The sequence below is a fragment of the Mytilus edulis genome, chromosome 7 (genome assembly GCF_963676685.1).
Source record: "Mytilus edulis chromosome 7, xbMytEdul2.2, whole genome shotgun sequence".
Classification (NCBI taxonomy): Eukaryota; Metazoa; Mollusca; class Bivalvia; order Mytilida; family Mytilidae; genus Mytilus; species Mytilus edulis.
In genome coordinates this window covers 91,798,980-91,813,422 of record NC_092350.1, presented here as the reverse complement: position 1 = coordinate 91,813,422, position 14,443 = coordinate 91,798,980, and the positions used below count along the sequence as shown (strand labels likewise).

At 32.9% G+C, this 14,443-nt stretch overlaps 1 protein-coding gene and 1 long non-coding RNA gene across 2 annotated transcripts in view; both read left to right on the top strand.

Moving 5' to 3' along the window:
* LOC139482485 (uncharacterized) overlaps positions 1 to 14,443 on the top strand; it is a 250,762-nt gene that overhangs the window by 202,982 nt on the left and 33,337 nt on the right. The window lies entirely within an intron of this gene.
* Positions 1 to 14,443, top strand: part of LOC139482551 (uncharacterized) — a 74,305-nt gene that overhangs the window by 29,907 nt on the left and 29,955 nt on the right. Inside the window, exons 10-11 of the mRNA XM_071266464.1 lie at positions 1,911 to 2,017; positions 4,319 to 4,772. Coding sequence (XP_071122565.1) covers positions 1,911 to 2,017; positions 4,319 to 4,772 — 561 coding nt within the window. The remainder of the gene's footprint in view (positions 1 to 1,910; positions 2,018 to 4,318; positions 4,773 to 14,443) is intronic.

Sequence of the window (14,443 nt, the reverse complement as noted above, 5' to 3'; positions counted from 1 at the left end):
TCTTCGACTTCGAACAGGTTGGACACAAGTCAGAAAATGTTGGATACGTGAATTCCCTGCTTTCAGGGAATCTCCCTGATTTCTGGTGTAAACAAGACCAGTTTAAATGTGATTTTACTTTTCAATTTATGGCATGAAATTTACAAAAGGGCACGTTTTAAGTTATAACTGCATGAGTTGAATTTGTAAATACTTCAAGTATTCTAGGAACAACAAAACATATATGTGAAGCCTTGTTTTTTCTAGAACTCGAAAAACATACAAATCTTTTGTTTAGGAATTAATTGACCAAGCTGCATGATCCAGGTGTAACTGAACATAACTGAATTATGTTCACTTCTATTGAAAATTTTCATTCATTAAATTTTAATTTCCAAGTCATTAACATATCTTTTTGTCATCTCATAATTGATGATCAAGGTATGAATTGGTGAACACAGGAATTGTTTTGTTGTGAGTTATGCATCAAATTAGACTTGAAATAAGCTTGATTTTTAAGCAATTAAATACTTGCTTTCATTAAACATTGTTATCACATGAAGAATGTGTGTTTTTGTAGAATTCATACCATAAAATGAATCATAAGAAAAAGGAGGTCCCTGTATACTGTTTTTAACACCAAAAAACTGGGGTGTACAATGAATACAGGGAATACCCCACTTTTCTTGACTTATCTTGCCTTTTGAATTCAATATAGAAAAATTATATCAAGAAATAAAATAAAATAATTTGCCTACCTACCTACCCATACCCTGATAACCTCAGTCGGGGAGGGGAAACAAAGATATTTTTAATGTTGGCCATATTAACTGACCGATAATGCAAGTAGGGTATCTTTATATCTTTCTATAACAGCAAGGTGATAATTTTAAAAAAAATACTGATTTCTCAAAATATCTACCCAAAGACTAAAGATCATTACGTTGGTATTTTGAAGGTGTTGCTTTGCCTGAACCAAAACCTAACACTTTCATATTAACCTGTCTTAGACAAATCATAGCATATGAAATATTGTAGTTTGATCCATCAACATTTCATAAAAAAGTCAAATTTTCTTTTTATCAGTTCTTTTACGCATGTTTTAATTGAACGAATAAAGCTTCTTTTTGATTTATATAATTTTCAAATGATATAATTCCAGAGTTATGGAACTTTGTTCACTACATGATTTAAGTATTATTGAATCTGTACTGAACAACATATATCGTTAGAAACCCACATTCTGTATCCATATTTCCAGTTATTTCATAGAATTTAATATTTATATACAATGTTACATTCTTAGAACTGATTAAAATTAGTCAAAATTAATAGGAAATATTTAAATAAAATCAAATTCTTGAAAAAATGCTTGATATTTTTGTTTTCCGTTTTGACTTCTTAAAAAAAAAAAAAAAATCTTAGGAAATGTATATACAACTTATCAACTATATTACCTTGCTTAAATATCTGTTATCAAGTCAAGGGACACAGTTAAATATAGACCCAAATATGGACAGTGTTTAACTTCGAAATGGTTTCCATACAACCTGTTAAATTTATTTCCTTATATTTTATGCATAAAAAAAGTAAGTAGGGGGATGAAATTACATGTAAAAATAATTTCGAACATCCATTTTGGTAATGTAGTGTTTTGGTCGAGTTTGAACAGGTCAAATTTAATGTATGCAAATAAAGCTGTCAAATTTGATTATAGAACCTTAACCTGACATTTTCTATATTTGAGGTAGAGCTATAGATGTTTTAGATATAGCAGGTGTAATTTTTTAATTTTTTCATTATTTTTTTCAATAACGGGTTTACAAGACAAAAGACAATGCAAAACTTTTGTAGGATCACAACTTTTAAAAATGCAGAATGTATATACTTTTTTATACTTCTTTTACAACCGATTTGATTTTATTTTGCAGTATTCTTGCAATATTGGGTTAATTCCATCCTGACCTATTGTAAGGTTGTATATGCAGGCATTCCTAAGATCTTGTTTGTTGCCACTCACAAGGATAAAGTATCAAGGGTAAGCAATATCTTGTTAGCTTTTTAATAGTGAGTTATTGCTATTTGTAATACTTTAATAGTGTGTACAAATTTGCCTAATAAAATATTATGCTTACATATAATGATGTCATGACCATATGTAGCAACTTGACCTGCATTGTTGTGAAATTACAAATTGAAAGAATAAGATCCCTATTGATTTGTAGGTAGTACACTTAAGATCATATTACGGGGCCATTAAATATAGTAGAAAATATGAAGAACCACTAGTAGATAGGTAAATAATCAATATTCAATTTGATATATCTCATTTTCATGGAGCTCATTTGGCCACACCATTCTCAGTAATGGTCTATTGACTACAACAATTGCTCAGTTTATATGTTAAAGTTAGTTTGTATTTGAGTAAGTTTTATTTCAACGAATATGTTGTCAGTAAGAAACTTTAGCATTTAGTTGTACTGCAAAGATGCATTTTTCAACAATACATTTCAAGGATGCAAGAGGACAAAATGTTTAAAAGTTCAAAACATAATACACAAATAAAATAGACCAACAATACAGCCAAAACTGTAGAATGAATGCACGAGGACAATACATTCTTTTTTTTTTTAATAAGTCTAATCTTTTATAACTACAATTTTAAAAATATACAATATCCGTATTTTCACGCAAATACCGAAATACTGGGTACTGGGTACTATACTATTAATAGCCCTGTTTTAGATTTGTTGACGATTCATTATAATGTTACTTATTTTTACTAGTGTTTCCAAAAGCTGGTTATACAGTGTAAATTACAAAACAAACAAAAAATGCAATAGCAAGTTTATTTTTCAAACAAATATAGTAGTCAGATCACTTTATTTCTCTTTGAATTAAATGTTTAACAACTGGTAACAATTTCAGACTTTTGTCTTTAAAACTATCAGAGCTAGGTTAAACGAGTAATTTAACATTGAAGAGTATCTACTCTGAAAATTTTCGATAAATCTAATGATATGCTAGTTGGATTGTTCTGAAGAAAACAATTACAGAACTTACATTCAACCACCCATGTTGGGGAGAGAGAATGCCAAATGCATGTGCACCACTAGAGCTCGAGATCGCCAAATTAGTGTCAGAAGGAAAACAAATTATGTCATTTGGTAAAGTTAAAGAATTAAATGCCATCAGAGAGGTTGAACAGTGCCCTATACTAATCTTGTTGGTTTGTCAGAACTTTTATGTGCAGTTAGTCAAAATAGTTCCTTTTTCATCACAGCGTTAAAAATTTGAAGTGCAGACATTTATTTCATTCTGTTGTTAAAAAATTGAAAAAGATGTCTGTGTTAATGTTCGTTTTGTAAAATCACAAAAAAAAGTCTTGTTAGTTTAAACAAAAAAAAAATTTAATATTTTAAAAGATTTACATTTAGATACAATAACATTAACGGTACCAATTTTCCTGCACCAGATGCGCATTGCGACAATACATGTCTCTTCAGTGATGCTCGTAGCCAAAATATTTGAAATCCAAAGCTTAAATAAAAGATGAAGAGCTATAATCCGAAAGTTCCAAAAAGTTTAGCCAAATCCGTGAAAGGATTCAGAGCTTTGCATGAGGGAGATACATTCCTTAATTTATAATAATTTGTAATAATTTGTAACAACAAATTTTAATAACACAAACAAAAATCTGTATTTTCATGCTAGTACGGAAGTACTGGCTACTGGGCTGGTGATACCCTCGGGAACTAACAGTCCACTTGCGGAGGCATTGACCCAGTGGTAGTAATGACATTAACTGTACCAATTTTCCTGCACCAGATGCGCATTTCGACAATACATGTCTCTTCAGTGATGCTCGTAGCCAAAATATCCAAAGCTTAAATAAAAGATGAAGAGCTATAATCCAAAAGGTCCAAAAAGTTAAGCCAAATCCGAGCTTTGCATGAGGGAGATACATTCCTTAATTTATAATAATTTCTAACAATTTGTAACAGCAAATTTTAATAACACCAAAAAAATCTGATTTACTGGCTACTGGGCTGGTGATACCCTCGGGGACTAACAGTCCACTAGCAGAGGCATTGACCCAGCATACAACTATAGAACTACATAATTTCTTAATTGAAAATTTATTAAAACAATGATTAACAAAACTTTGAGAATGTAAGTATTCCTAGAGTAATTTAACCTTTTAAGAGTAGAAGAATCTATTCTGAAAATTTGCGATAAATCTAATGATAGTCTAGTTGGATTGTTCCATCGTGTGCAATACATACTCTTTAAGCCTCATTTATATGTATGTATATGGCAACTCTTTATGTTTTAATAGGAGAATGTTGATACACGACGTGAAGAACTTTACAGTGGAATTGAGGAGTTGTTTAAAGACCACGAGGGACAACATCATCTGGTCCTCAAGCCTCTAATATTTGTCAATGCCAAAGATCAAGGTGACCCAGAAATAGAAGTTCTAAAGAAAACAATCACAGAGCTAACATTCAGCCACCCATGTTGGGGAGAGAGAATGCCAAATGCATGTGTACCACTAGAGCTCGAGATTGCCGAATTAGTAGCAGAAGGAAAACAAATTATGTCATTGGTTGAAGTTGAAGAATTAAATGCCATCAGCGAGGTGTCTGTCCTGTCTCCTGAGCAGCTGACTGATTTCCTTCATTATCAACACTCTCTTGGGAAGATTGTTTATTTTGATAATCCACAGCTGAGAGATAATGTTATCATAAGTCCCCTTCTTATGGTGGAAGTTATGAGATCTTTCATTACAGGTGTGTATATATTTTCATTGAGTAGTGATGCTATTGCTGGTTAAAAAAACAATGTCCAAATATTGTTTATCAGCCATTTTTAAAAGCACTTGGGACGCTTGAACGGTGCCCTATACGAACAGACCATTCACTAAGAGGCGGTACCTGGTACTTTTACCCTCTTATGCTACTGATAAGAACCGCCTAAATTCAGGAATTTTTATATAAGATGTTCATTGAATACATTGAAAAGTACCACCTACAAATAGGAATGTACCGGTCAACATGAAAGATAATGAAACCCCTGTACGAATGTTCTTGTTGGTTTGTCAGAGCTTTTATGAGCAGTTATAATTAGTAAAAACATTTATACTTTTTTCCTCACAGCGTTAATATTTTTTGAAGTGCACACATTTGTTTTATTCTGTTGTTAAAAATTTTGAAAAAAGAAATCTGTTTTAACATGTTTAACGTTTGTTTTGTAAAAACACAATTGCAAATTTTGAAGAAAAAAAGTTTTGTTAGCTTAAACTGAAACAGATAATAAATATGCTAACATATTTAGGTATAAGTATAGAACTACATAATTTATTAATTCAAAATTCATTAAAACAATGCTTCACCAAACTTTTAGAATGCAAGTATTCCTACCCTGTTTTAAATTATTAGTACCAACACAATTATGTTTTGAGACAATATGTCGTTGTTATATTCATACCGCAACTCTTACACCTAAGGGAGTATTGTTTGCCAATGTCAAAAATGTAACTCTACTTACTTTCTAGTTGTATTGGAGGAAAGAAATCTCATCCATAAATCTAAACCTTAACAATGGAACATAAATTCCTTGTAAAGTTAATATCCTATTTATCTATTAGAATTACACTGCCTGCGATTAATCCAGTAATCAGCTGTTGAAATATCACATACAATTTCTGTAAAATAAAACTAGAACTTTACCAAAAAGAATGGAATGTCTTATTTAGATCAAGTCAAACTCTTAAAAAAAAGTTTCCACTAGAATACTAGTATACTTGAAGTAATTAACTTTACCCCAAAAAACAACTAAAAAAATGAACATAGCATTAGTATCAAAGACAACAATTGACTGCTAAATATCATCTTTTGTAACTCTGAAGTGAAACTTGGCATAATATATTAAGGTAAATGCCATAATATGATAATGGTAACACATTCGTCATCACTTGCATCAGTGCTATACGATTGTCTTCTACCCAATATATTGAATATTTACGAAATTTGAAATTTAATGAAAACAACCATATATTGGTTAAATAACGACTATCTGCCTTCAAATAAACAATCACTTACATTATAACAACAGTCGGGGCACTTAGCGAACTCCATAATATTATGGAATTCCGTAATTTTTGTGGAAAATTAAAGTTGTCTCCCTTTGACTAACAGGCTAAATTTAAGATGGGAGATAACTATATTTTGAAACTGATTCTCTACAAAAAAAGGGAGACAAATGAAATCTATTTATTGTTTTCTTAAATACAATGGAAAAAAATATATAATAACATGAAGGGATGTTACCTCGGTGAAGAGTACTCGCTCGGTAAAACATTTACAAAATGGAAACACAAAATTATATCCATTTTATGTATTGTGGGTCGTTGTCTTTTTCATTGTTTTATATATGTAAACTGTATATTATGTATAATGTTTTAAGCCATTGGCTCATATGGGCGTAAAGTTCTTTTCAATAAAGAATTGATGGACTTATAAACGTAAAACCCTCAACATTATAACAATGGACTAGATAATATGAATTATATACCATATAAATCATAATTAAAAGCTTATTTAATACATGACATACATGTTCTTATTTTATTATGTAAACTTACAACTATCTAATCCAGTAATTAAGTGATATCTATAGAAAAAAATATTACTCAAACAACAGTATTAAGGGACGGTAAAAAACACATTTTTAAAATAATCAGCAAAGGGGTGATGTTTGAACTAACTGATGATCACTGATGACTTTAATAATTTTCTGAGGGTCTACATAAGGTGCATTGAATTTGTCTGATCTAAAAGTAGTATCTTGACAACTGTGCCTGGGATGAGGCTAATTCTCAACTTTATTTGTAACTAACAGTCCTGCTGATGAAAATATATGCTCTGACGGTATAAATGGTGAGGGAATGACTTAGATTAGCTTAAAATGTAAGATTTTGAAAACTGATCTTGTTCATGGCATACCTCTGTTTGGGAGAATTTTAAATGAGAGCTAAGCGGAAATATTCGATTCGTATTTTAATTATCGAAAAATATTAGATAGTATAATTGCAGGACATAAATACAACTATTGACAAATTGTTGATGCAATCACATTGACGTATGCGTATCTGTTTCCATATGTGTGCTATAAATACATTATAATCTGCAGAGATATATAAACTGTGTAATTATAAATCGTCTAAGCTACAAAATATTGTGTTTTATCAATGAAGTGAAATACGATACTAATACATCTGTGTACTGTAAGCTGCAGTAACAAGGTATTTGATTTTTAATGGCTCTAGTGCATCAGGAAACCTCATTATATCTAGTGATAGTTCAACGATTAGACATTTCTCTTAAGCTAGAAACAGAGGTCACATTGGTACGCTGATCCCTCAAATTGCACTTGCCACTTTAATATATAATATTTTGTGATAAAAGTTTAGAGATTAACTTTGAAAACAGACAACGCATCACAATACACAAGCGTAGATATTAGTTATAAATTATTATTTTTGTTTTAACTTTAATTGTTAATATGCTTCTGAAGGAAAACAAACTAATCGACGAAACAAAATAAAATAAAACTAAATTAATCATTTGAAAAAGTCTATATAATAGAAAAACACTCACAACAAATTTATGAGTTTGTTTGAATGTTAAATTCGTTTTTTTTTTCGTATGTTCTAAGAGGGGGGATAGGAGGGGTCCTGATCCCGAAATCCCGGACTTAAAAAAACGAAATCCCGATCGAGGTCCCGAATTTAAATAAAGTAAATCCCGACGTCCCGAAATCCCGAGCTTAAAAACACCCGATCCCGGAGTCCCGATAAAGGTCCTATCCCCCTTCTTCTTACTTTCACGGACTTCAACGTGAAAGGTTGCTGGAATTTAAATTAAATTTATAATAAATGCTAAAAGCTTGTGAAATACTAGAACTCTTTTCTTCTCGCGTTTGTTTGAATTATATGACTAATGTTATGGCATATTCAACTAAACTGGGAAGCAGCGCTGTATTTTGTTTACGTGCTAATGTACAAGTAGATTTAAATAGTCAACAAAACTTAATATGACTCCGCGAGCACCACAGTCTTTCCTCTGACATATAAAACAGGGGCGGATCTAGCCATATTAAAAGGGGGGTCCTAAACTCAGGACAAAAAAGGGGGGGGGTCCAACTATATGTTCCCATTCAAATGCATTGATCGGCAAAAAAAGAGGAGGGTTCAAACACCCGGACCCCCTCCCCCTGGATCTGCTAATGTAATAGTTCTTATTAATTGCCTCGAAAAATATCACTCATACGAAAGATGTCTATGCCAGCACGAAACTGACGGGTCGGTTTGAACATGACATGACACATTTAATTGTATTGCAATACATGTATTGTAATCCTTCTTTTAACATAAGCAGTATTGTTCATATGTTCAATTAATTTATGAAACTTTTCTAGGAGTTTTTGCTTAATTTTATTCTAATAATACGGAAGAGAATTAATATTTCCTGCAGGAAAAAAATGAGTAACAAGTCAACCTTCAATATTATTGCATTCATCACACAAAAAAACTACAAACAAGCTGTCCCAAGTCAGGATCATGTAATTCAGTGGTTGTCGTTTGTTGATGTATTACATATTTGTTTTTCGTTCATTTTTGTACGTTATTTAGGTTTGCATTGTTTTATATTTGTCATTTCGGAACCTATTATAGCTGACTATGTGGTTTGGGTTTTGCTCATTGTTGAAGACCGTACGGTGACCTATAATTGTTAGTTTCTATGTCATTTGGTCTCTTGTGGAGAGTTGTCTCATTGGCAATCATACAACATATTTTTTATAAGATAAAGTTTAGTTCACGATTTCTGAGATCTTTCAACATCAAGAATCACTTACACAGTGAAAATTGTTTTTCTTGAACTTGAGGTGAGTGATATTTTCCCCATATCGAAGTCCTAACTAATATTGCATGTCGAGTTTTTAGCATTGCATACTGAAAGAGGAAAAAAAGGAATATTGCAGCTAGACAAAGTCTTTCAATTTTATTTATTCATTCATTGTCTGCACTGTAATGAAAGATTCGAATTACCTCTATTTTCACTACTGTCCCGGAATATTGTGTGAGTTAAAACAAACCAAAAAAACGCCAGTTTAATAATAACTGGAGGCTCAAAATAGCCTGTGTTGCTCATCTTGGTATATATCATATTAGACAAAGACACACTTCAACATAGTAGACGAGAAAAGTATTAATGACAAAAACAGATATGTTTTTTTTTATCTTATATTGGCGGTCATTTAAGTCTGTTCAGTTTCTCTCATTTATATCTTATTTATGACTAAATGCTTAAGTTTCAAAGATATAAATCAAACACTGCATCCCGCTTATTTACTATTTAGCCATTCTGCCATCTTGGTTGATATTTGGTCAATGGATACATTTTTTTGAACTAGATACCCTAGGGATTGTTTATGCAAAGTTTGTTTTAATTTGGACAAGTATAGTTTCAGAGGAGAATTTTTTGGCAAAGGATTACCGAAATGTAAGACAAATTGTGGGAAATTAACTGTAAAAGGCAATAACTACTTTTTGTAGACCTTGTTTTGCTGAAAAAGTTTGCTGTCAACAGTTTTTCTTCATGCATGGTAATATTCAGGATGATAGCCAAAAACTGCAAAATTTTCTTTCAACTATCAGTTCAAGGGGAAACAACACAACAACGGGTTGTCTAATGCATTGGCAGATAACTTTTGACTGAACGAACATTTGCTATAAATGCTTTAGTTTCGGAGATTTATACGCCAAAAACTGCATTTCACCCCGATGTTCTATTTTTAGCGATGACTGCCATCTCGGTGCACAAGAGTGGTCATATGCATCGGAATTAATTTTTTATCTACATACCCTAATAATGATTTAGGCCGAAATTGGTTTTATTTGGCCCAGCAGATTCAGAGTGGAATATCTTTGTAAAAGCTATCAGACGACAACGACGGACGAAGGACGACAATTGATGAGAAAAGTTTAATAAATAATCTCATTTTGTCACTTTTGGTCTGGTGAGCTTAAAAGGAGATATTTGCAATTTGTAAATTTTATATACACAGTTATACATATTTTCTTGGATTGAAAAAAAACCCAAACTAATCATAATGCATCTCGTTTGAATTGTTTTATCATTTGTAATTTCGGGGCCTTTCATATAGCAGACTATGCTGCATGAATTTTACTCATAGTTGAAAGTTGTATCATGACCTTTATAGATATAAGAAGATAACATATGATTGCCAATGAGACAACTCTCCATTAAAGTCATATTTTTTAAAGATAAACCATTGAAGGTCAAAGTACAGTCTTATATGTACCATTTACTAGTTTTCTGGATCTTGAGTTGATTAAGAGAGCATGAAACTAAAATGACTCAATGTGTCAGTGGCAACTCAGGCGCGGATCCAGAGGGGGGAGGGGGTCCGGGGGTTTGAACCCCTTTTTTTGTTGGACGATCAATGCATTTGAATGGGGACATGCTGGGTTAGGACCCCCTCCCCGTTTTTTAAAATGGCTGGATCCGCCCCTGCAACTATTTGATACCCTTTGATAATTTGATTCACTTCATGTCAAACCACCTTTTAAAAAGTCACACTTACAATTTTGTAAATATACACGTGGCTTAAGCATAGTTTCATCAAATTTATACCGTTGGTTTTCCCGTTTGAATGGTTTTACACTAGTAATTTTGGAGCCCTTTATAGCTTGTTGTTCGGTGTGAGCCAAGGCTCCGTGTTGAAGTCCGTACATTGACCTATAATGGTTTACTTTTTTTAAAATTGTTATTTGGATGGAGAGTTGTCTCATTGGCACTGAACACCACATCTTCCTATATCTAAGAGCTGGTCTTGAGAGACTTCCCCTGGAGCTACATATTAAATTTCAATCTATATTGTATGGTATACGTTTATATTCTCATGCCATTTTTCCTCTTGTAAAGGAATAATTTATTTTGTCTCAAAGCTTAGACTATGTGCGAATTTATTCTTCAGTTGGTTCTCATATGTAAAACATGTATCAGAAGAAACTGGTATGGATTTAGACACTTTCAAGAAATATTCCTCTCATAAAATAACTAAAACTATTAGAGAACAAATAAAATTAAAATTGAAGGATTTTTATGAAAAGATAGTAAATGATAAGATATGAAGGATAACAGCAAACTCACTATTTATAATCTTGTAAGACTAAATAATACAAATGAAAAATATTTAACTTACTCAAAATTTTAATTTAGAAAACTAATAACAAAACTAGAATAAGAGATCATAATTTATTAATAGAAAAAGGAAGATATCTTAGAATGCCAATATATATAGAAGAAAGATTAACTGCAACCAATTTGAAGATGAAATTCATTTCTTTTCTATTTTGTAATAGTAACAGTAATAATAGAAAAGTGTCTTTTTATTTAATTATACCCAATCCAAGATCACACATTCAGGTAAATATAACAGGTGTTTTCGTCTTTCCTGTTATTTTTAGATTTCGGAGATAAAGCCACTGGCTAAAATCAAAACAGCTATAATTTAAGCTTTACGATGTTTTATATTATATAACTTCCCCAATAGTGCAAAAGAATTACAATGAAAGTTGAATGGTAATGTTCCAAAAAGACAGAATAGATAGTTATTTCAGTAAATGGTCAATACTAAATATACAATGTATACATGCATGTATCAATGTAAATGCACGGCATCTCTTCAGCTTGCCCGCTGTTATCTTATGAACAAGTCACACTAGACCGCGATCGCACCACGATCAGCGCGATATAAAAAGTATTCAGATCGTGTTGAGGTCGCGGTATGGGCGGCATGAAAATGTAAATTTTGGATGTGTTCACGATGCTACTACGACTTCATTACTTTTCTACAACGATTCCGCCAAGAGTATACCCCGTTTTCACCACGCTTGTTCTGTGACCTCTCTACGATAATCACGATCTTGCTACGCTCATCACGTTCTTACTACGATTATACCACACTTTATCCGATTAAAAAACGATCTTAGCACGTTTCTTCTGCGATTAAAGAACGATTTTATCACGATCATTCCACGATCTTACCATGTTCATATGGCGATTTTACTACGCTCTCGGTAATATAATAACGTCAATATCATGTTGTCGGAGTCAATATAAATACTGTTCCATTCCTCCTTATTTTCATTTATACGTAGAATTCTCGATAACAACACAGACAGGCCACCAAAATCTACAATATTTTGTATTTGTGCATGATATGGATAGAGGTAGAGTCAGTGGGGCCTCTGATACGAATCCTGATCCAGATGAGATGTCGGATTAACCTATCACAACGTATATTGCTGATCTATCAAGATCAAATGAAGATATTTTATTGAACAATTAATAGTGGGATGATACAAATGTGTCAAGCATGGCTGAGCTGTTGGAGACTAGCGACATTAGATCCAAATTATATACAGACGAATAAAACCTGGGGAGCATTTACATGCTTTATTTGACAATGAGAATGAGCCCGAGCATGGCTATAAGTAAAAATGGTCGTAGTATAAACGTAGAAAGGTCGTAAGACGTGCGTTATTAGGACGGCATGAGCGTGCTAGAATCGTTCTATGATCTTTAAAGCGGGGTTTACACAGTGTCGATTATTGCTCCCGTTTGAGATCAGACTGCGCTAAGACTCGAAAAGTTAAAAAGTTGGATTACCATCCTCAATGATATGGAATGTCCTGTTATTGCCTGAACGCTGTAGTATACGTTCGTAACACTCAGACTCCTACGGATCGGAGAGTTTGGACAAGCACCCCGAGAGTTAGGTGCATCCCTTAACATTCGGGAAGTCTCAATCAATTTTGTCTAGTCGAATTACAATCGTTATTATGTCGTGACAAATTCTCTAGTATCGCGATGATCAAAATCGTAACAATGATCTGTGACTAAGAATTTCATTATCCCAGGAATTGATCACCTTAGCCGTATTTGGCACAACTTTTTGGAATTGTTGGTCCTCAGTGCTCTTCTTCTTTGTATTTGTTTGGCTTTATAACTATTTGGAACTGAACGTCACTGATCAGTCTTATGTAGACGAAACGCGCGTCTGCCTTAAAAAACTATAATTCTTGTGTCTTTGATAACTATTTTCTAGACAGTGTCATGTGGAACGGGCATGATCTAGAAAGATTTACCATTGCTGTTTTTTTGCCGATTGAGTCCAGATTGCATCCCGAATGCGAACAGTCCAAGATACGAATGAGTCCAGCATGCCGTCTTATGACGGAAATTGATATATGAGATTTGAAAATTTTCAAAACTTTGTACTACAATGACGCACTGGGTCAGTTTATTAAGCGTGCTAGTTCACAAGGCAAATATAGAAAAAAGAAGAAATGGTATGATTGCCAATGCATCAACTCTTCACAAACGACCAAAATGGCACAGAAATTAACAACTATAGGTCAACATACCGCAAAGTCAGCTATAAAAGACCCCAAAATGATAATGTAAAACAATTTAAACGAGAAAAATAACGGCCTAATTTATGTACCAAAAAATGAACGAAAAACAAATATGGAACAGAAACAAACGACAGCCACTGAATTACAGGCTCCTGATTTGGGAGAGACACATACATACTGAATGTGGCGGGGTCAAACATGTTTGAGTGATCGCAACCCACTCCCTTACATGTAACAGTGGTGTAATAGTACAACATAAGAACGATCTATAAAAATCAGTTGAAAGTCTTAACTCGACAGATGATTAAAGATACAAATACTACATGAAAATACACGTGGACGTGTCCAGGTACTTGTACATCCCAAACAAAACCAAATAGACACTTAAGTACAAATATGAGAGTACTCACAGTAAGCCTAATAAACTCATCGTAGATACAAGGATTTAAATTTTGTATTTGAGCCAGACGCGCGTTTCGTCTACAAAAGGCTCATCAGTGACGATCGAATAAAGTTCGAAATTGAAGAGTTTCTACTCGAATACATTATTCTGACTCCTGGCAGACAAGATTTTCTTTTACACCTGTCAAGCGGAAAAGCAGCAAATACTGATTTTCAATTTATATGTTTGATCAGGCACAAGTCTTAATCCACGATCTTTTTTTCCCAAAAAAAATCTACAACTTTCAGAATAAATCTTGGTAGAGCTAAACAATTAATTTTTAGTGAGAGATGCATTCATCTGTTTACTTTTCTGTTGGTTTTTTTTTGTAGGTGTTTTGTTACTCAGTATTTAATGTTGTTTTGTGTACTCTTTGTCTTTTTGTAGTTTTTATACATTTCAGTACCAGGGTTTATTTCCGTTGTCATGGGCAGCCTCTTCGTGGGTGTGTTACATGCGATACGTTTTTCGTGCAGTTTTGCAACATTCAGACATTTGAATGTGTCCCTGTC